Consider the following 24,050-nt stretch of genomic DNA (forward strand, 5'->3'; position numbering starts at 1 on the left):
TGTGATAATGGATCTTACTTTTGATATGCCGCAAGGCCGATTCGATTCCAGCAGATATTTTTTTTTTCTTTTTTTTTCATTTGGGCCGTGTCTCTAGTTTTTTCTACTGGTCGGACGGGACGTTCCAAGTTAAAGCAACATCACGGAGAGTTCAAGATTTGGGGTCTTAGCAGTTGCTGTGAAAGTCGCAGCACGCTGCGCGTGGGGAATATGGGCGAATTCAACCCAGCTGTAGGACTGACCGATCAACAAGACAGACCCAGGCCTTGCTCACTTACTACACTAAAACGCTGCGTGGCAAGGAAACGTGTGCATTATACCGTGAAGCAATCGAGGCGACGTCGCGTTAGAACCCGTCTTACTTATCTGCCCGCGGCACCCAGATGATACAAAGGACTAAATGTGTGCCTTACTGCAGTCATGAGAAAAATTCGTGACACAAGCTGAATTGGGTGAGCGGGCGACTAGGGGATTGGGGTGAGAGAGGGGGGAGTGTATGGCGGTCTAAGTAAGTATCTTAAGTATCCTATACGTTAAATGATAACAGCACACGTGGTGGCTTTATCAAACTCCCTTAAGGAAGACATGTTACAACATTAGATAGGAAGGTAAAGGCCACTTCAGTGCACGGGCCAAAGAGGCCTGATAAAATTTCACAATTCTTGCGAGATGGCAAAGGTTCCGCAGACGGCGGATTTTCTGGGAAAATTGCTTTAATTGCATGCGCCTGCAGTGAAGGGTTCTCTTCGCGAGCTTCGTTTTGAACAAGGCAGCATGCGCTAACTGCTTTGTCACACATGGCGGCTCACCCTTCCATGCCTCATGTAGTGACGTATAGGAGTTAGTTCACGTAAAAGCGCGATTTCATTGCCGGTAGAGTATATTTGCGAGTACTAGAGGGACGCGTTATCTAGATCGGCAGTACATTTTGTTTAGAGATTTGTTGGTTTTGCAGCGGCTTTTGTTCGAGGGAAAGCTCCACATCAGTCATTGAGCAAGCTAGTCCCGAGCGTTCCTAAGCGACCCAGCTTTTCTTTTTTTTTTGCTAATGACGGTGAAACTGCTCCTGCGTGAGAATGTGGCCTGCAAGGTGACAAAAAACTTAGATAGCACAGACGGGCTACGATAATACCTCCGTAGGGAATGCTGAAACAGCAGAGTCACTCCGGCACGTGATACCGCCGCAGAGGTTTGTGACTTTCTTGAGACTCGTGACGCTCGATCTCTGAAGTTTTTAGATATTACGTTTACTCAAAGCAAGTGCAGCGATGTTTCCTTGCAAGCGTCGGATAAGCTAAATGCGTCGCCGTTTCTGAGTTATCTCGCGCAACGGATTCGCAGAGCCAGTAAAGAATGCGTCGTTTCTCTGATGTCTCTGACAACTTTCATTTGTCTGACGTTTCTCTCGTTCGCCCTGTCCGAAATAAAAAAAGAATTATGGTGATCAGGAGTGCGAAGCCACTGCGTTGCAGGAAAACGTCCTTTCTTCAAGCAAACAAAAAAACTATCGTACTTTTTACGTGTTCCTGTGGCTTAAAAATACGGGACATACTTTCTGGACACGAAACTAGGTTTATTGCAAAGCTGCTGCATTAACCAGTTTGGATTATTCACCGCGAAATAATTTTTCTCTGCGCTGCGGAACGCGTCCACTGCGTTTCACGTTTTGAATTTCCTTCTCTCGCCGGGGTCTGGTGGCAGGCGAACCGCAGCAAGGTGTCGCTGCATGGCAACCTGGACATCAACTTGATCGTGCACCGCATCATGGCCACCGAAGAGTCCATTCTCGCGGTGTCCGGAATCATTCCGGAGGAAGATCCGGACCGGTACTACGCCATCATACCGCTGCTTTCGACTGGCAACTCGTCGCACGAGAACGATTCTTCGTCATCAGCGCCGCTCACGCTGGAAGACTTGAGCAATGTGGCCGTCGGCCACCCGTCATTCCTGGCTTACAGGCGCTTTCTGGTGGAAGAGGTGGACCACTCGGAGGTGGCGGCCTACGTCAGCTGGGAGCTGGCACGACACCTAGGCCCGCTTACAGACAGGCAGTGAGTACTCGCGCACACGATGTTTTCGATGTTTCATCATTAGGGCCTGAATTCACAAACCAACAATAGATCTGATGGTAAGGATAATCGCTTGCCAGTCGTGATTGCGTATGTTATATTCAGAAGTCAGCCTGACTGTTGACAGTACTTACAAACAAAAGTATTTATACCAGTGCCTGAGTTCACAAATCGGTCGGAACGCTATACAGCCACGCGTCAGAATAGGTGCCGGCCACTTGTGATTGGCGAAGACAACCGGCCTTTCAATGACTAAACTTTGTTCAAGAATGAAATGCTTTGCAAGTGGGGCCTAAGTTTCTTTCAAAATATTTGCTGAAACGCTGATTTGGTAGCACGTCGTGCATCGTTGCGACTTGCCTTATGCTGCAGTTATTGCAAATGAAGTATCATAGCTGAGAAAATACGCTCCAGAAAGAGGGCGCCAACAAGGAGGCGCCCGTCTGTCCCATTCCATGCCTACCGAAATGAACATGATTTAGTACTCCCCCAGTACTCCCCGTTCGGGGCTTTCGGGACCATCCAGCAAACTTTGCCCGCTTGCCGTTTTTTTTTCTTTTTTATTGCCGCTCATGAAGTGAAGCTATAGCAGGGCTTCCGTGACAGAAGCGGAGCTGAATGTGAATAGCTTTTCGATCGCAAAAGAATATACGTCGTTGGTATGCTCGCGCAGCTCCTCTTGAAAAACTGCATAGCATGCGAACTGCGTTGCGAGTGTAGCCCTCAGCTTCATCCATCAAACAATATGCTCACTGTGCAAACCTGCTGCTCAGGAAAACCTTACCCAACGCGGGGTAGCCCAGTGACTATGGCGTGGCACTGCTGAGCAATCGTGGGCTCGATGCCGGTGTCGGTGGCCGCATTTCGATAGGGAGAGAAATGCAAAAACGTCTTTATACACTACAATGCGTACAGGTTAAGCAACCCTCGGTAGGCAAAATTACTTTGGAGCCTCCTCTTCCCCCCCTCCCCCACACTATAAGAGGCACCTCGTAACGAGATCGTGGTTCTTGCAACCAAAATCGTAGAATTTATTTTAATTTATATGTTGCCAAATCTTAAGCAGCAAGGTGATCATTCCTACTGGATTTCGATCTTAGATCACGAGTTTCCTGTGATAGTATGCTCGGGCATGATGGGACGCACGCGCGTGCCAGGCAAGAAAATGCCTAGCGCATCTTCGATTAAAGTAGCTGTTGTATCAAGCTATCGGCCCCTGCAGTGCATATTTATTCGCAGCACGCTGGCTGAATGAAATGGACGAACATGATAGCGTGAATCAGGTAAAAGAAACAATCAACGACGGTGATATTTCAGCTGCTTTAGTGCACGGACAGGCGACAGCCAATGAGTGCAAAAGAAGCTTTCACTATAAAATAATTTTGGAGCGGATGGACAATTACCTAGTCTCTAAAAGAGCTTCCAGGCATTCGGTGCAAGAAAATGTGCTGTTGGGCTGCCCGTAATGCATTTTTACAATTGCTAGTAGTTAGAGCGCTATGTGGCGTTGCTCGCGGCACTCGACGTTTTTGCGCAGGCGCGCGTAGCGGTTGCGAGAGAAAATCTGGGGCCCTTTGCTCTTTGAATATGTGACTCTGCGTAGGTAGTACGGAGGAAGTTTCTTGGAGCCTGTCGTATGCGTTTATCCCCTAGACACTCCGGCATTGCGGAGTGCGGTCGAGTTTGTTTACGCTCCGCCTCTGGCTGCCCGCGCGGTGAAGTAGTGGGCATGGGCGCCCAATTTTGTGATCGCTCTCTCTGAAGGGGTAAGGTTCTGACTGGCATTTTTTCGTCGCGACAATAGGTCGCATTCTTTACAAGCACTGCTCGAGGAGGGCACATGTTACCGGCCAACGGAGGCCTCAGGAGATCACCTGAGGTATACTAAAGCAGGCGGTGCCGGATCTCCCGGGAACCCAAGGTGTAGCGTGGGGATCAAAGCTGGAAGCAGGCGGCCCGTGGGTTGGGGCCGCGGAGGCGTGCCAAGGGGTGTTAGAATAAAAAAATTGGCTTTCCGCGATAGCGAACAGCCTATCTTGTACACCCCTGGCACGCGCACGCCTCGGCGAGCCCCAACGCACGGAGCAGTCCGGGTTCTAGCTTTGGTGTCGCCGCTGCAGTTGTGTGTCCTGGAGGCACCGCCAATAATGCGAAATAATGACGTGTTGTTTCAATTAGTAAATACACGACTGAGGAAATATAATTACGTCCAGCCGCCAACTTGTGACGCTAAGTTCAGCCAGTAAAAAATAGAGGAGGTGCTGGTTCAGCACTACCGCGCCCCGCGACTTCGGCCGGCACGCTTAGGGACAAACGCATACAACACGCGCTAAGAAACTCCTCCGTTGTTCCTAGGCAGAGTCATATCTTCAAGGAGCAAAATTCCCCACATTTCCTCTCTCGCACCTACTCTTTACTCGCGCATGCGCGCAAACGTTCGGCGTTTCCGCAAGTGCCTCGCCCCGCTGTCCCTACTAGCGATGTTAAATACGCGCCCGTAATGATGCTGTCAGTACCAATACAATGACAGATAGGCACATGATTAAGTCTAGGGAGCAGATTACATTTATCATTACAAGAAGCCAAGATTCTGTTATGGCCTGTAATTTCTGTTTGCTTTGCTTCCTTGTATGTTTGTACCACTGCATTGTTTGTTACCCGGAACCGCTGTGTCAGCGTAACCGAAAGCTTGAACACCTTATCCAGCTCGGCTACTTCGTCGGCACATCACGCTGGAGATCATAAGGTTTTTGAAATTCAATATCCTCATCGATTACAAAACACAGCACGCAACATCATGTCTGATCAATTGCTTTAATGAGTGTAGAGACTAGAATAATGATGAGCCTGCACCGAATAAGAAATTGACTGTGTACACCAGCAGTAGAACGCTCGTACATCCCTCCGAGAAACTGATGTTCGTCGAATGAAGCGACTTACGTGCAGCGAATGTCTCTTCCATGCGGTAGGAAGAATTGTGCGCCAGTTAAGTTTCTACGGCTTGAAATAAAGATTATGTTACATTCGCGGGGGGGGGGGGAAGGGGGGGCAAGCCATACATTTTTGTAAGGATGGTGCATTATGTTAAAATTAAAATTGGCCAGTTTTGAAACTTTCAATTCGGAGAGTTCTTCGTGCAAAAGCATTATCTTCGAAAGTGTTTCTCTGATGGTACTTACCATTTCTTTTTGCTATATTTTCCTTAAGAGGGACGGATAATAAATGCTGTGATTGTGCCCGCTTCTCGCAGATAATCGCACAATACAATTTCGTGTTTTCCATAAAACACGAATATCATGAAGTTGCCTTAAGCTCCTTGTATTCGCAACTCCTTTTGTCGGAGTGTAGCACTCTATTCTAGTTCTTGAGTGTTCTGTCGTCTGGACTTCGCTCGGAAAGGGTCATTCTTCTCAGAACGGATTAATAAACAAAGAAAACCTATTTGATCTGCCTCGAACAGCCTGGCATTCGTACTTTTGGTCAGCGCCGAAGCATTTGGAGGTGCACTCTCGAAACCTGGTTCACGTCGAGTACATTAGTCACAATGCAACGAGAGCATTTTCATAGTAAGTTGAGGGTCACTGCTTTACATCTGCTGCTATCGTTCTTCAAAATAAGCGTGCAGTAATGCTGTTGGCTTGTCATTTCGCATGCCTGTGTGGCCATTCATATTTTTAGCAGAAATCTACTGCCCGGCATCAGTGTTCGTAATGTTTTCGCTATTTTATAATAAGGGGCAACGTTTTCCGGTCTAATTTAATGATGCATCAAAAATCATTCTCGGATTTCATTTTGAAATATAATTTAGCCCTTACCGAAAGTATTTGTGACGTAAGCTCACTATGATGGTCGACTTCTAATGAAGTTTACCGCGAAACTTTCCAGTACAGTGTCCGTTCCTAAATAATGCCTGAACTTAGCACTGATCTTAGCGATAAACTTAAACTTACCATCAGTGGAATCTCTATTTACTTCATAGTATGACCGTATTCTCAAAATTTAGAACTTGCAATTCATTCAGAAATTATTATGTTTAATAAAGTAAGTCATTGAACATCGACATGCCATGTCCCTGGCGTACGACATGTACCTGTGCAGTTTTATTCAATATAGCTTTTTCTTTCTACGCTAAAAGCACTGTCAAGATTTGGTAATTTCATAGGCTATCATCATCATCACCATTAGCCTATATTAGGTCCATTTTATGACGATGTCCTCTCCCAAGTGCTTTCAATTTATCTTACTCCCATCAGCCGGCGCCACCAGTTGGCTGAATAGTTAGTTTCAATCGCACAACGTAATGCTGAACCGTCCTCGACTACTTTTTTGTTCACTTTGTGCCAGATCTAGTTATTAGACCGCTTGCTCTTTAATAATGTCACGCTGTCGTGAAATTATCACACATTGTCAAATACATTCTCAAAAGCGTGACTTAAGAAGGTTCATTATTGAACGAACTTTTACCCAGAAATACAAGCAGCACTAAAGGAACGATAACATCGAGCACAGTAGGCGATCCTATAAATTTGATCTGCAGGTCAGTGGCACCGGCTATTTATTTATAGGCAGTTTTAGAACAGCGCTTGCAACCGAAAGTAAGCGCATTACGTACGTAAAGAAATGGCGTCGTCCTCAATACCCATGCTTGGAACGTTATTGGGTTTCTGCGGTTTACGTGCGCTATGATAACGTGCGTTATTTGGCGTTCGTAATGTTTAACGTTCGTAATTTTTACGGATGCTGAGAAATAGCGTTGTCCAACATGACGGCACCGATGGCTCCCGCTTCAGCGTGAATTCTCGTGATGGCTACGCTCTCACTCGCGTTGATCGTCAGTAACTATTGTAATGAGCTTTCGCTTTCTTTAAACTCACCGTAAAGGTTAGTTATGAGTGCATAGCGCATCCATTTTCCCATTCGACGATTCTAGCGCCCGTAGGCCTGACAAGACGCGTCCACATAGCAACAGCAGGATGATTGCTAATGGATCGTATTGGCTTGGATGCGTTTGGCATGAGGCACCAGACGGCGCCCTGTTTTATAACGTCTTCTTTACGTTTTCGTTTCCGCACGGTAAACTAAAAGGCTTGAAAGGACACGCACCGTAACGTCCCGCAAAGGTGCTTACGTTTAACGTGCGTAAGGCGACAAACGCTATTCTAAAGCTTTCTATATACAGTAAGGACTCAGCAGTCACTTTGTCTACAGCGAATGTTGAGTGTCTTCTCGATGGCCGTGGCTTCAGTAGAACATTCTGTAACCGTCTTGGGCGGGTTTCGAATCTGGTGAAGAGTTTTTGCTTTACTCCCCGCGTGAAAAAACAAACTTTCCTGTGTTCAGACATATTCGGGTAGGTGTGACGAAACAGGCGGGTCATCTCTTCCGGGTAGACGGAAATGTTCTCATTCGGCAGCTGCATTCGGGCTTCTAGCAAAGCCTCTGCCCTTTTCTTTACGCACGACGCTCGTAAAGGTTTGCAGGAAGCTATAGTGAAACATGTCCCACGCCCTTACGGTCGACTCTCGGTTCTCGAACCAGGTCCTCGCGGCGTCTTCCAAGAAGTAGTATACATGACACAACTTGTCCTCATAGTTCCATTTGTTGAACTTCGCGACCGTTGTTGAACGGTGCGTGACACTACCTACAGCCCCGTCCTCCTATTTTTACATACTTTTCAAGAAGATTTGTAAACTATCACGCTTAGCTTGGGAGTGCCAACTCATATGCACTGCAACGTATTTTTGTTCTTCTGGAAATATTCCTCATACGCCTCAAATCTCCTTCCCGTTATCACTACTCGGTCTCGATAAATCTGATCTTTCACAACTTCAATACGTTGACTACAGATCGCGAACTCTGATTGCAATCCTGGTTAATAAACAAAAGTCGTATGCATATTAATCCTCCAATTTGCCGTTAGACTTTGCTATTTGATGTCTTCAATCACACGTTGTAGGTCATCTCCTGTGTTACGGTAGCGGAGAATGTCATCAGAAAACCTGAGGTTGCTGAGATATTCCCTCTCAATCTCGCATCTAATCCTTCCCAATCTGAGATCCTTACTACATTTTCCTAGTAAGCTGTGAATATAATTGGAAAGGTGTCTGCTTACTACAAGTTGTTATAAATGGTTATTTCCACTTTTCTATAATTATGCTAGCTGTAGAATCTATACAGACATTTACTGCCGCTAAACGTGCTTCCGCCGCTCCTTTACTACGCAACGCTTCCATGAATTCTGCTATCACTGTTTTCGTAACATAAAAATAAGACCCTGCTAAGAGGCTTGTAAGACTCCGCACTCTAGTGAATTAGCTGACTGATGACATTGATATGATCCGTGTATGAATGTTCTGGCCCAAAGCCAACGTGTTCGCTGGGTTGATCGAAGTGAAATGTTAGCCTGATTTTATCCGAAATACCCGAGCATATATATTGAAAGAACTGTGAGCAGACTAACCGGCCTATATTGCAGCCCCCGGATTCACATAAAGAACTTGTGATATAATTGTTGCTAGAAGAAAACTCCACTCCATCCTGATGCTGGACGTAATTAGCGAAGCTGACTGTCCATTGGCAAAAACGCTTACGTACCAAAAGCTTTGTGAATGTGGCTGCACTAACTTCACTTCATTTCTTTGAATTAATAATATATTGTCCATCTGATAAATTTTTCGTAGCCTTGAAGTCACAAGGCATTGCATATAAAGGGTCAGAAGCCTTTTAGTAGAGTGTACGACTCGACGATATTTATCATATTGGCTGCTATTTCATATTAATGTGCCGTTTTTCCCAAAGCACGCCCTGTAAAGTCCTAACCTAGTCTTGTTCTATTCGAGACTTCTTTTTCTTCTCTGGTACTATGTGTTATTGCGGCTAATCGTATGTGGTAAATATTACAAACCACGCACGCGCCATTCCGTAACATCTTTTAGATCGAAAAAAAAGAAAGTACCGCTGAACACGGGATGTGGCATCTCCGAAACCGAATTGCTGCAAGAGAAAACATCATTGTTTACAGCTTGCGATCCCTCTCACAGCTTGTTGCCAGCGCTTGCGATTGCTGGACTTTTGGCGCTTCAATTGTGATAATTATAGTCCTTCCTTCAAGGCGAGAGAACTGGTGTTCTTTGCTCTATATTTCACAGCGACAAAGCTTGATCTTACAGCGTTCCATGCTTTATACTATACACTGGAAATATATACGAATACCTTCACACACTCTGCGCAGACAAAAAAGAGATGCGGAGTTGAATAAATTACCGTTTAATTCAGGGCTTGTTTATTTTAGTGCGTCTTAAAGTAGAAGGGGCCAGCAGTCTTACATATGGGATGTTTCGTTCCATCGAAACCCATCTTAGAGTTTGCAAGCCTCTTTAACAGAGTGTATACTCGGGCTGCGTTTAACAATGTAATATAGCCAACCTTACCGACTGCCTGTTCTTCGTGGTGCCTGTTCTTTTCCATTCAATTTAAGGCTCTCGCGTGGGATTTCCGAGACCAAGTGCTTTGAGGCCATCAGCCGACTGATGCCTTACCCCAACGTGATGCCCTATATGGAGGAACTGGATTCCAGCAGGGGATGGGAGGAGGCCGAGATGATCTTCAAGGATGTCTCCGAGGCCTTGATCAGCTTCATGAGCGAACGAGGCGTCGCGCTTCCTGCAACGTGAGCGCAATTTACTCGCACTTTACGCGCACCTAGACTTATCGGATGGTTTTAGCATACTTACGCGGACGACCATCCGAATGCTAGAAGGGCGTAGAGATAAGCAGAGAACTGATGGTGGCATCAGTGTTGAGTGTAAACGGGTGAGGCGCTTTCTATATTATTATTTTTTGCAGTGATCGACTGTGTTACACATACATTTATTAGATGTAACGCAAGAATCGCTGTATATTTGAGTGTTTCAAACATGAAATGCTTTTATTTCCCGTTGTCGGCGACCTTCAGCGACCTTGATTATCCGGGCAAGTTGCGAGAAAAAAACGAGATCATCCGGGAAGCCAATCAAAACTTTAAAAAATGCGCTCCAGGGCCCCCCAGCCTTATACAGGACCGCATTATATACATACGATAGTTACTGCCCAAACAAGTTACAAAAAATATTGCTTCCAAGTTCTTCCTAATGCTTGTTCACAATCTTTTATACGCTACTCGCCATCTACACTACACGCCATCTACACGCCGCGGGGGCTTAGCGGTTATGGTGTTGCGCTGCTAAGCACGTGGTCGCGGGATCAAATCCCGGCCGCGGTGACCGCATTTCGATGGAGACGAAATACAAAAACGCCTGTGTCCCGTGCACTGGGGGCAAATTAAAGATCCCCTGGTGGTCAAAATTAATCCGTAGTCCCCACCTACCGCGTGCCTCTCAATGAATTCGTGGCTTTGGCATGTAAAACCCTAAAATTCAATTAGTTCTTCTATACCTCGACAGTGCGCTCTGTCTCCCTAGCTGCTTTCGCTGCCTGTCGTGCGTCGTTTAGCCGGTTTTCTTCTTCCAGCTGGGCAGCGTCCATGTGGGCCAGTGCACAGCATGGCATGGTGCGGTGTGATGTGGTGGGGTGTACCGTTGCGAACATGCACTACATCCGTTTTAAGGTTGTGGCTAGTATCATCTCCAATAAATCTGCTTCGCTGGTTGCCATTTCATGCTTAAATCCAGTCTCGATCACGGGAGAGCCAACAATTTTTTTTCTAAGAGTCCGGCAACAAGACTATTTTCACATCTTCTCAAGATGTCACCACCTGAGCTGCTACTATAAAATACCTCCTACGTTATTAACGTATACGCCTGCGCTAGTACGCATTGTCTATGCTAAAACTCCATATATAACTAAAGCAACCAGAAGTGCCGATCGAGCTCTGACACGGTAGCGCTCCCCATTTCTCCCGATAGCACTGCGTTTTTTTTTTTCACTCCCGACGCCGCCGTTGTCACTCTAAAAGTCACTAAGGCTGACTTGCGCATGCGGTACTTCGGAACGCAGGCACTGAGAGCGATTGCTGCGCTGAAGCAGACGATGTAGTTCTGCTAAACTTGGCTTCGGCAACTTTGCAGACATCCAAAAAGAGTATTTCGCATGCAGCCTGCGGGAGAAGGTGGTTAACATGTGATCCGCAGTTATGCTACAAGAAGGCGAACGCGTTGAGGGGCGAGAAAGTGGTCAGTTATTCCAGTAGCTGCGGAAGGAAGTCATGGAACGCATGACCCCTCTTGGTTGCTTGGTGTGCAGCGATACGCAACAACCGATCTTGCTGAGAGGGTGCTACAGGCAAAGGAAAGGGGTCATGTTTCCCTAAATGCGCTAAGGCGGAGTTTCAAAGCCGATTGAGAACCTGGTAACGCTTGTGAGGTAACTTGAAACATTAGTTCACTGTAGTAACGCTGGCTTTTCGGAACGCCATAACAGCATCAGCGCCTCCACACTCTCGCCTCGTTTTCGCCTATAGAATTGCCTTTCCACGGTAGTTCATGTCATTGCAATTTCCAGGATATTATTAACTGCACCCAGTTTTAGTAATATTGAGGCGCTGCTGCTAGCTTGCGTTGTGGAATACAATGAGTTTCTATTTTCAGCAGTTTGCCGCGGCCTAGTTGTCACGACATTGCCTTAGAACAAGAGTATCGGTTTGAATGCGGCGTTTATCCCATATAGTCAACATAGGATTCCCTATTGTATTCTCCTCTCAATCTTTGCAACAGTTCCCAATTCTTCGCGTTATTCACGAAACAATGCTTTAAACAAATTTATACAATGGTTGCATACTGTAGTGACCTGTGGGAACCGATTGTCTTAGACGCAGGGCCCTGTGGGAGGCTGCGAGGACATTTACATTTGCAGAAACAGTGAAGAGCGAAAGGCCCACAACATTTTAATATAGTCTCTCACTGTGAAAATAATGCTGTTCGGCAACATCGTGTGCTAGCCCCCGTTCGTACCACCAAACTTAAGAAAAACTGAACATTCAGAAAGAGTAACATTGCCTCTTGACAAATAACATTTGTGTTATTAGTACAAGGACGATGGTTAGTGGTCAACGTCTGCAATATAATTCCAGCTATGGTCACACTTTTCTAGAGTGACCATACAAAAGAAACAAAAGGGGAATTGAAATACTAATGTTTTTATGCGTAGTCAAGTGCTGCGACAGCTTTAGTATCTCTCACTTGAAAACTGTGCCAAAATAATTTTTTGTGCTTAATCATAGAGGCTAGCTGCCATGCAAGTGCCTGCAGAAAATGCTCCTAGACGAGGCATATCATGACTTTGGCAACGACTGTTCGTGGTTGAAGGGTTGTTTGGATAATACACGCAAGCCTTTAAACACTAACTGTGGTGTTCTATTTTTCGCAGGAGTCATATAAATATTCTATAGTGGCAATAAGAGTTATCGGTTAGGTGTATTTATTCACACCGCCATGGTGGCATAGGGCCTATGGCGTGGCGCTGCAAAGAACGAGGACGCGGAATCAAATCCAGACTATGGCGGCCGCATTTAGATGCGGGCGAAATACAAAAAAAAGAAGCCTGTGTACCATGGATTGGGTGTACATAAGAGAACGTCAGGCAGTCGGAATCAATCCTGAGTCTCCCACTACAGCGTGTCTCATAATGATATTGCATTTTCGACCCTTAAAACTCAAAATTTAATCATTGTTTTAATCATGCTACGTCTAAAAAAACGTCTATATGGAAAAAGTTCCATATCCTCGCCACCAACAACCGACCGCGTTCAATGCCACTCATCCCGTTTGTTACATGAGCGCTTGTCGTGGCGATGCTACGTCGACGACAATGGAGAGTTATAGCCCAGTGAGCCAGCGGGCCCGACGGGCCAGCGTAGACGCCAGTGCGCGTGCGTGGTACAACATGTGCAGTGGCGTCTACGTTGGCCCGCTGGCTGGCTTGGCTATCAATCTCTTTTGAAACCAACAGTCCGGCGCGCCGACATCACCGGCGGGACCAGGGCTATTGGGCACGCCAGAACGTCGGCAGAGCAGAGACTGAACATACTCTGTCTTGACGCAAGAACCATTTTGGCGTCGGCACACTTTTTTCAAAGAATGCAATGCGCGCCCTCACCTGCAGCCGTATTCAATGCCGGCATGCATGGCAGGCACGTCCGGAGATGGCCGTCTGCGCATGCCTCGCTGTCACTGAGCAACAACGCGTAGCGCAGCGGAACGGCTCCGTCCGGCGTGATAGCGACTGCAACCAGTACAAGAAGAAAAAAAAAATGAAACAGTAGTATTGCATTACCAGCCTAGGCTTTTACAAAGCTTCGACGCTGTAGTTCGCATACCAGTGCCTATGGCGAAAAACAATTACTGATACTGAAAAACAATTAATGCCTGCGTTTGCAGCGAACCTTGCTCCTATTTCAAAAATGTAGGATGAATAATTGTCACTCACAAAAGCGGTTCGTTGATTCCGCACCTAGAACCATGTTCAGAACACTCGACTTACTTAAAAGTGTAAAAATGAGTTCCTGTTTGTTGGTGCATACCCGTCCGCGACGTAAGCCGCGGACGCGTATGACGCAGACAGCTATCACAATTGCGATATCGGTCGGCGTGATGGAGACAATCGTCACCCCAACAGCCAACAGCAGAGCGCTACCTACGTAACACAAATCACCTGAATACAGGCTTTGGGGTCGAATTCGCTGTGCTCGAAAGTGCCCTTCACCATTGGCCGACGGCCTTCGTTAATGATACGTCGAACACCATGATAGGCCCACGTATAGTTTTATGAACAGTTTTTGTGTAAGAACGTCTTGTGAATGCGGGCCTTGTGCCTGTATTCCCGAAAAGCTCTTACGGAAAAACTTTTCATCAAAGCAGATGCTAGCCAATCCTGATGGTGGACATATTATTAACGAATGCGGCCGGCCAATGACGAACAGCACCTCCGAACAAAAAGCTTTGTGAATTCGACCTCTGTTTTGTAAGTCAGCTTCGTCGTATCTGATACAGTAGAGTGTACGTCCATTGCCCGTACTAACTGTGGCAAAATTTTATTTTGGTAGATGGATAATGAAGAGCTCGAGCGCTGTATGCCACAGGCAGAACGATAAATGTGTCACGATAAATGTGTCGCAATAGGTTTGGTGAACATTTCAGCAACATCGTTGCGGAGCATAATCGACAGGAGTCTGGGATATATAGTGCGGTAACTCAGGGTAGTAAACAAGAAACCTCGTTCTGGTCAACCTCTCTGCCTTTGCTCTCTTTGTTTTCTCTCTCTTTCTATCTCTCTCTTTGCTGTCGTGAATCGAGGAACATTGCAGCTGCCCCTGTTTCTGCATCATTTATTTTTTAAGGCAGGTGGCGTGGATAGCTGTTAGAACTGCTGGTTCGATTTTTATCCTATGCATAGGAGAAAAATGGAGAGAACAAACATGTTGTTATCCACCACTCATGAGCAGCCGATCCTGTTGACAACTTATGGGTGAAGCGCCACTCTGACAACTAACAAAGCGTGAAAAAAGGAATACAGCAAGAATAGAGTGGTCACGTTATGCTGCCTCATGTTACTGATTCAAAATGCACTTCGCAGACGATTAAGAGGGCCTGGCGCACAGCTTGCGCGAAAAATTGCCGGTCAGCCTGTAGTTTCGTTGTTGAGCAGCCACAGTTACGAAACTCTCTACGATGCAGTCAAGTACGCTGTCGTTAATCTATACTTTTGGTATCGAATAACCCTTGACGCTAAACTTTCTAAGAGGAAACATACTCAGAAGCGCACGTTTATAACGACTGCTTCGATAAATGTCTCCTCGTTTTCTTTTTTTCCCCTTTCCTTTCTTATTTTAGCGATGCCAGTTTTGAACTCAAGCTCCCAACAATGCACCAGCTGGACGCGTTTTACAGCGAGCTAGGAGAGGACCAGAGGGCGCAAGAAGAGCCGACCTTCGTGGACAAGTACTTGTCCGCTCTGTCTCAGATCCGCAGCAAGGAGCTCTTCAGCGTGGTGCACATGGAGGAGCGCAGCACTTCCTACCCACTGCCGCCGCTGCTTGGCCGACAAGCGCAGGCAATTTTTCACAGCCACACCGCGCGCACTTGATTTTGCCGGAGAGGAACTCAGTAGACTCAGTCGCCCTTCTCCACTATCCGAGATATTGGCGGGCAACAACTATTGTCAGGCGCTGTGCAGTCTGCTGTCGTCGCTTCCGCATGCATGTTGCCTCTAGATCACTTATTAAGTTTGCGCGCCCCAGAAGAAATGCGCGGGCATTCTTGCCAACGGTGAGCTTGTGTCGCGGCACGCATAAATTATAATCGTGAGGAGTTGGGCGACGGATCGAAAACACGCGGAAATAATATTACGGCACTTTGTTTTCGGAGTGTTTCGTCGCCACCAGCTTCCTAACCTCAGTCTCACCGCCATGTGGTGAAGAAAAACGAAACTTTGGGCTTCGCCCTTGCCGGAGATCCAAGTCGTCATGTTGATGCCGCAACGAACGATCCGAACGCGCCAACCACAGAGTTATTGCTCACGTTGCGCTGTTATCATGCTGTGCGGCTTTTCTAGCATTCGCACACAAGCCATGAAGGAGACAATGCAAAACATGCAGCCATCTGTCGTGTGGCGTCCTTCATGTCATGTCGCTAATTTAGGCTGTACACTATAGGGTGCTTTTTCTAGAAGGTCCAAAATTTTAAACACTGCCTGTCGCAGATAGCACAATTCAATCTTTGAGCTAAATTACTCGATAAGGCAGCCATTACTTCTGCGAGAAATCAAAACGCCTAAATAAATCATTGACACGATTACCCTACCTAACCTTTGATTTGATTATTTTACGGCACACATTTAAATCTACGAATTAGAGCCGGTGAGTTCACGAGGCGTGTCCACTTGGAATTAATTCTCTGGACTGCAGCAGTTTTGAGAGATTAATTTTCAACGTGACCGGCGAAATGCATTGGTGTTCCAGTTACTCTTGTGCTTGAATGCATAAAACAATGTTTTCTTAAAAGAAGTAACTGGAACACCAATGCATGTCGTCGGACACGATGATAATACACCTTGGTTGTCGTGTTGTGTGCGCGTACACATATTTGTGCGTTTGTTAAGCTGATCCGGACCAAACAACGTGAGCGCAAAGGTGTCCTACCGGTCTTCGCTGAAGGGCGGTAAATTCACAATTTTGCAAAAAGAGCCTCTGACCATTTTTTTTTTATTCATGTACCCTAAAGGCCTTTCTAAAAGCATTACATTGGGGGTTACAGAAAATTAGATAACATATGACGGTGAATAAATAATGAAAATATAGACGCAATACGAAAGCCATTTGCTGAGAAGAAAGCTTGGTAAAACATACTGAAAGTATACACTGCAAACACAAGAACATGCTGGAAAAAGCAAAAATACAATAAAGAATAATACAATCCTAAGCAGTCGGCACAATACAATTCCAACAGTCGGCACGCAATAAGCATTTCAGTTTGCTAGCAAAAGCGTCGTGGTTGTTGACAGAAACGATTTCCGCAGGCAGCTTATTCCAATGGTTTATGGCAAGGAACAATGGAAAATGACGCATAAGCTTGGTGCGAGCGATCCTTGGGTGTACTTTGAAGTCCTGGTCTAATCTGGAAAAGATGCGATGGGCCGGCTTGATATGAGATTCTGTGAATGGCGAAGGATTGTAATAGTCGATGAAAGCGAGATAACAGGGTAACAAGTCTTCGCATTTCCAGTGAACATAAATTTAGACGTAAATTCAGACCTCTAGACATGTTCTATTTATCACTAAACATTTCTCCCCGCTGCGTTGACCTATCACCACTGTTGCCATCAAGCTCATTTCATACCTACTTACTGGCAAAACAGAGCGGTGAGAGGATAGGGCGTTTTCTAACGAATTCCTGACGGTGGCCTTTAGAGCGCAGCTCTTAGGCGGGAGACACACGGTCCGATTCAGTGTCCGATCCGGCGTCTGAAGCGCCGGAACAGCAGCTGAGATCGCGGTGTTTTGCCGTGCCAAAGTGCCGGATCGGACGCTCAGCGTGCGACAAGCCGGGCATATTTTCGTCCGACGCGTCCGACAACCACGCCGTCGTTTGGCTGGAGCCAACGACAGTGCGGCTGGCATGTGACGTTCTCTGACGTTCCCTTCACAGAGGCGGTGCCGGCGGGCCAGTTTCTCGCCGTCTTTTCTTTTTTCCTTTGTCGGCTGCAGTTTGTTTCCGACACGAAATAGTTACCAGTTCACTAAAATTATCTCGAAAGTATGTCTGTTCTACAAAGCGGCGCCTAATACACTAGTACTAAGCTACTGGCGAGATCGAGAGCCGCGATGCGAGGGCATTTAGCGGGCAGACAGCACACACCGACTGTCTGAGCGACGCTGCTCGCTTCGCTTCCACGTTTGCCCTTCGCAACGACTGCATCGACTAAACCAATTGTATTTAATTACGAGCAACCTAAGTGTACAGTGTTTTGGGAAAAATAAGCGCTCTTCGACGAGCTCGGGCTGGATCGTAAACGCTGTGGGCCGTGGCGTCAACCTAGCTAGGCCTACCGGCCTTATCGCTGGCTGTCAGCGGACAGCGCGCCATCGTGAGGTGTTCTGTCACCCGCAGGGACATAATTTCATTCACAGTGTTCGCGTAAAGCGAAGCAGTGTTGCGTAGAGTTCTTTATATTCCATTTGTCGAAGTGGATATGAAGTCTTCCGAGTGTACAAGCCGGGGCGCTGGATCTGGGCGGAGCTTACGAGCCGCTCGCTCGTCCGGACGCATGCACTGAGTGCCCCGAATCGTCGTATTCAGCGTGCCGGAGCATGCAGCGCCGCACGTCGGATCGGACGCCGAATCGCACCGTGTGTCTCCTGGCGCCCATTCCTGCGGCGAGCGTCGGCGTCACCTGTAACCGAACAAACGAGGACAGTGAAAGTTGAGAGCGTATGCGGCGCGCAGCGGGGATGAAAAAAGCGGCGAGAGCGACGACGCGCAAGGAGGAAAGCGGAGGAGGGTACGGCGAAAGTGTGAGAAGGAACGCGGACTGCCTCCGACGACCAGGCATGCGGCGAGCGCGGAAATTGCGCTGGCGTGGGCTTCAGATCCACTGCGCATGTGCAACTTTGACCGCGGCTCCACCGCCGCTAGAGAATGCGCAAGGCCGATTCAAATAGGTCGCGAAGCTTCGGGCGAAAAGCGGTTCAGTACAGATTGTCACCGACATCAGCATGGGGGGTTATGGGAGCAGCGATCGAAGCGCGACTATGTTTGGAGGGAACAAACATCGGGAAAGAAAAACGCCTTTTTTAATTCAAACGATACACAGTTAGATTCATTCAACGAAAATAAAATTCCTAGTCAATTTTATATATTCGTGATGAGTTAAATAAATACGTTTAATTTTATTATTATTAATAAATGCATTTCTTTTCAGCGCCCATCGCTACAGGGGGCGTTGACGCCACTATCACTCGCAGTGCAATGCACGTCTTGAAGTGGGCAGAAAGCTAGGCGCACTCGTATCACCTGTTGAAATACGTCCCCCTCACGATTTGTGCTTTCTTGCTTGTCGAAGTTTGTCTGAATTTGGTGACGTGGGTAGCTTCATTGCTTCTTAATCTGTTCAGTCAAAAGTAGTGAGTTACGACCGCCAGATAATTGTGTAGTTGTTTTCGTGCGACTGCGCTGGCCGACGGACTTGGCATCCGACAATAGGATCAGCACTCTACACCTAAAGCTTTCGTCGGCTTCCAAAGAAAGTATGTTCTGCGCAGGGATGCGATTTCGACAACCGTACGGCTGGCCTTTTCCTGCATCGCTTTCCACGCTGAAAGCTCGAAACGCCCATCAAGTCGAATGGCGGGGCATTTGAATATATAGCTCCAAAGGAAGAACAACAAAACAAATTTCGCGCCGTCGAAAACAAAATGACGTCACTTCTGCTTTTAACGGACATGGCGTCACGTTATTTTGTCTTCCGCCGGAAGTGTTCCCACCACATACAGATGGCGCTAAGCCCCATGAACCGGCGATGGACCGCCATGTTTTGAACGTATGGGCTCCTATGGAAGCTTCGCTACCAGGTACATTTACCTTGGAATGCGCTTCGCCCAAGCCACACGTTCTCGCGTTGCTGTCTCCTTTCTGAACAATGTGCGCAACCAGTGGAAAAGCTTCGTCTGCCGCTGCTGCTAAACGAGCTGCCCGAGCAGGGCCTCAGCGCCGCCGCCCAGATGAGCCTGTCGTTCAGAATCAAATTATTTGCCACAATATATCGCGAATTCAAAAAACAAAAGCAGCTATGCCCACATTTCGCATTAGGGACTGTCCTAGTTGCTGGTGAAATTTTGTAAAAGAACTTTTTTTCATTTCGCCAAATGTCGAGCGGCACCTAACGCAATCAGAATCTTGTTTCAGCGCCAACAGCATACCTTGCAGACTGCGTTTGATACATAGAGGGTAGAATGTTGCTCCACAAACCTCATCCGCCGCATCCTGGAGCGTTTGTTATATGGTATGCTATAACTACTTTTCCGTCGCTGTAAACGCTTAAGAGACCATAAAGTTTAAGATGTCCCATAACCTGGTGTGCTTGAGTTTACCTGTTTAACATAGGCGATTGAATTTCATTATTTTGCCTCACGCATGTGTAGTGGTTTCGCTGAAATGATGAGCGTGCTTTCGTGATTAGAAAGGTCGTTTTAGCAAGTTCATTTGAAAGACAAGATTACAACTTTGCAGGTGACACAGAGGGGCGAAGGACGGGTGCCGCTGACGTGGCTCCTTCCTCCACGGTTTGGCGCTGACTTCCCACCCACGCTGAACTACGGCGCCTTTGGCCTCGAACTTGCCGCCGCACTGCTGCGCGGAACACCCTTCGACAAATCGTGGCTGGAATGTCTCGAACACCTGGAGCCCCAACTGAACATCAGGCCAGAGAATGACATTACGGCTCAACTGGCCTTAGCGACTGAGGCGGTGGCAGCGTTCGTAGAGAGCCACCAGAAGGTGGGCCACCCGCTGGTACTTCCGGGTCTGGAGTCAGTCACCGAGGGCATGATGTTCTACGTTGGTGCCTGTGCGAGCATGTGCACTAAGGAGAACATGGAGGCCTCGTACAGATGCAACCTTCTGGCCAGGAACTCGGAAAGCTTCGCACGGACCTTTGGTTGTCCCGTGGGCTCACACATGAGTCCCGTCGAGCGTTGCTCCTACCCGAATGTAACTCAGGGATAGTAAAGAGCACAAGCTTGCTCCGGAATGGGTGCCTTTTCTCTATTTTGTCTTTACAGCATGAAAGAAAAAATGAAGACGTCACTGTCAGTCGTGACTGACATACGTTACGTGGAGATGCAAACCAATGGCCTGAAATAAAAAAGCATTTTTTTAGCAAGCATTGAAAAAAAGGACATAAACTAGGTATCGCACAGTCCACTAGAAATACTTGTAGCTTTTACTTATGTAGCTTTTACAAATACTTGTAGCTTTTGTAGCTTTACTTGTAGCTTTTCTTCGTCTGTTAGTTTGGTTGTTATCTGCTCGGTACTGGGCACATGTTTCCAGAATCATTGTGGGTTATTTTTTAGGAAGCTAAGAAGAGTGACATTGTAGTAGTATTGTTTCGAATCTTAGTTTCTGCTTAAAATGCATACCTGCAGATTTTAACTTCAAGGTTGTAGATGGTTTTGTGGTATTCTTGTTTGCCTTACGAAGCCGATTTGCTCGCTGTTTAGCATGGATGACTTCGCGTGTGATCCATGGATTCTTAAGGTGCTGTGTTTTCTTTTGCATTGGAATACAATTAGTCATACAGTGCAGGACAATGCCCTTAAAATGTAGCCACAATGCATCTACATCATAAGATTCCTGAGATGCGTTTTCCTAAAAGGAATCGAATTCATGCGACAGATAAGTTAGTATGCTGGCGTTATCTGCTTTATGAAAGTTAAAAAACATTTTACTGTAGACAGGGTAGTAATACAATGGTAAAGCTGTAATGTGCACATAGGTATACTGTGATCAGATATCCCTTCAATAATGTCCATTTGTACTTGACTTTTACAAAAATGGTTGCTAAGGAATATGAGATCGAGGATATTTTTCGTTGAGCCTTGAACGCGAGTAGGACGAGTGACAAGTTGATGTAGGTTAAAATTTAGCATTAGGTCTATTAGCACTTCTGAGGCTTCTGTTGTGTGATGCATTGTGGGCCAGTCTATGTCAGCAAGGCTAAACTCGTCCGCAAGAATAATCCTGGATTGGTGGACATGACGCTGCATATATTCTTCAATTGCTGAAAGGCATGCACTGTAAGAGGAAGAGCTCCGATAAACGCAACCGGTTACAATTGACGGCCCGTCGCACAAAAGTTTGCAGAAAACGGCTTCCGCGTTGTCCACATCGGGAAGAAAGACAAAGCGAAGACATTTTTTTATAAGTAAGGTAAACATTCCTTACAGAATCTAAACGAATGCCCTGCTAAATTCTATTTTTTATTATTACTTTTAAATTAATTATTTCTCATTCAACAGCACCTTCCTGATTTTATTTTAGCCGGTTATTCAACCCTATTCAATGCTATTCCCATAGATAATAGGAAATTTATGCTATAAATTATTCTGGAATAATCCATCCATTTCTTGGCCAATCCCCCATCGTGGGTAGGAGCCACACGTGCCACAGGCTACAACAACAACAACAACAACAACTGCTCCACCCCATGAAGGTCGGTCTTTTCGGATGATTGTGCACTTTGGCGGAGCAATCTCGTGGTCCAATATAGCGGGTGATAGCCATGTTTCCGTGGTGGCCACAATATCCGGCTCGTAGTCGACTAGAAGGCTTTTTAAGGCTTCTATTTTATTTAGGACACTGCGGGCATTTACATTTATCAATGTCAATCTTTTGATTGCGCGGCTTGTGCTGCTCGGCGGGTTATTCGGTGGTTTGTTTCTGTGTCGTTTTTTTGCATCGGTATTTGGTCCTTCTTTTCGTCCCAAATACATGCGCGTTTGTTAATGTAAAGCTTGTCAAAAGAAAGTTCAACTTTTTTCCTTTTTTCATGGTTTGATTTTGCACTATCCCAAAGTTTCTTCCGTATGTCTCTTATTCTTTTAGAGAAGTCTTCACCAATTGAGTAGTCAGTTGTTTTTAGTATGAAACCTCGGCTTAAGATTGCTATTCTTTCTCTGTAGTCAAGCAACTTAATTATTACCAGTCAAGTTTTATGTGTGGCGCGTTTCCCAAACCTATGTATACGCTCGATGGCAACATTTTCTAGTCCCAAGGTGTCTTCGATAATGTCTTTGTTCACAGTTTGCTCTAAGGACTCGCTAGTTTCATCGTTTTTTTTCCTTGAGGCCATAGACAATTAGGTTAGATGGCCTACTGTGGATTTCTAGGTCGTCAGTTTTTTTCTTGAAGTGTGTCTGTAACTTCGCTCATACAGGCGATTTCTTGTTGACAGGATTCAACTCTATTTTCAAGAACTGCAAGGAGGTCAAGCTTGTTTTCAATGTCTACTAAACGTTTTTCTTTCATATCTTTGATGTCGGCTGCAATATCCTTCAGCTGTTTTGAAATTTGGGTTAGATGGGGGCCAGGGTTAGTTTCAACATCACCGCCTAATAGCAGCAATTTTCTCAAGTCCAAGGCGACATCAAGAACCATGAAACAAAACGGTGGGCAAGGCAGCACTAGCAAGAAAGGGTCAATTGAGCGGATGCAATATCCAAAATCCTTTCTCACCTGTACGATGAATGCAAACGGGTTGTTAGCGTGCCGCATGCTGGCAGTGCCACCGAGCCCAGTGGCCGAGTTGATCCCAGGCAGGCTATTTAAAGTGGCGGAGAGCAGTGGCCCTGAACACAGATCACGTGCCAAGATCTCCGAGCATGTTATCTTCCGGTGTTGATGGTGCAATTCCCACGATGAGTATGGTGGTGGATCCAGCACGTGGCATCGGGTAGCGTAGAGCCCCTGCGCCGCCCTGGTAGCCCAAGCTTCCGCAGTGCCTCCATCCCCGGCATGAAGCTGCAGGCTGAAGGACAGCTGTACAATGAATGCAAACGGGTTGTTAGCGTGCCGCATGCTGGCAGTTCCACCGTGCCCAATACACCATTGTTCAGGCAACCTTGTTGTACTTCCTGCAAAATTGCGTTCGTATATATCGGTTTTTCCACTTTCTTTTCTATGCCGTAAAACACGGCTCCTCGTTATAAAGCAAAAATGCGAACTACATTGGAAGATTCGAAAGAAGCGTTTTTTTTACTTCCGCGTTTGTCAAGGTCATCGGCAGTGTGATGCAATTATATTTCACGGAGAGCGGGCGTCAATAAAAAAGATAACAAACGAAAGCCGCGTTATATTTGTTTTATGAATCCAAATACAAACAGCGAGGCGCCTTCTGAGGCGAGAAACCTCGAAATAAATCTCCCCTTATGTTCACGTAAATACGGTAATTAATATAGCCATTCAAACAAGGCCTCCAGCAGCGTGAATGCCATTTTGGAATGCCATTGTGGAAAATATTTGCTACAGTTTCTCCACATGTGCACAACCATGTGACAGCGCTCACGAAAGATGAAATGGTGTCACCATTTGGTCAAAGGTTGACGGGCGGGAAGTGTATTCAGTCTTTATTGAAGGTGTCTTATAATCTGCCACCTCAATTAGTGGGAAAACAGCACTGAATGATCATTGAGAACTCACATCACACAAGCTTAGTTTGTATGTAGAAACCGTTCATAATATAAGCAAGCGAGGAAATGCGAGATTTCTAAGGCGTCCCGCCGATACCGTTCTCAAAGCCTGCGGCAATCAGTCGACGCAAAAGTATTTTCCTTCCACATCAGTGATGCACATCCACAGACTGCTATACTTCTCAAAGCGGTTTAATTTTATTTTTCCTCGCGGAACCGCAAACACAGGGAGCGCCGCGCGAATACCACCGCCACCTATGCTGGAGGCGCGCGCTCTTTTTTATCTAGTAATGTGGCCGCCATCG

At 46.4% G+C, this 24,050-nt stretch overlaps 1 protein-coding gene across 1 annotated transcript in view; it reads left to right on the forward strand.

Moving 5' to 3' along the window:
• The window catches only part of LOC135905881 (endothelin-converting enzyme 2-like), a 41,403-nt gene extending 21,104 nt beyond the window's left edge, over positions 1 to 20,299 (forward strand). Inside the window, exons 7-10 of the mRNA XM_065436992.1 lie at positions 1,702 to 2,051; positions 9,547 to 9,738; positions 14,894 to 15,113; positions 19,787 to 20,299. Coding sequence (XP_065293064.1) covers positions 1,702 to 2,051; positions 9,547 to 9,738; positions 14,894 to 15,113; positions 19,787 to 20,281 — 1,257 coding nt within the window. The 3' untranslated portion in view covers positions 20,282 to 20,299. The remainder of the gene's footprint in view (positions 1 to 1,701; positions 2,052 to 9,546; positions 9,739 to 14,893; positions 15,114 to 19,786) is intronic.
• Positions 20,300 to 24,050: the final 3,751 nt, after the last annotated feature.

Source organism: Dermacentor albipictus, unplaced genomic scaffold, assembly GCF_038994185.2.
Source record: "Dermacentor albipictus isolate Rhodes 1998 colony unplaced genomic scaffold, USDA_Dalb.pri_finalv2 scaffold_14, whole genome shotgun sequence".
Classification (NCBI taxonomy): domain Eukaryota; kingdom Metazoa; phylum Arthropoda; class Arachnida; order Ixodida; family Ixodidae; genus Dermacentor; species Dermacentor albipictus.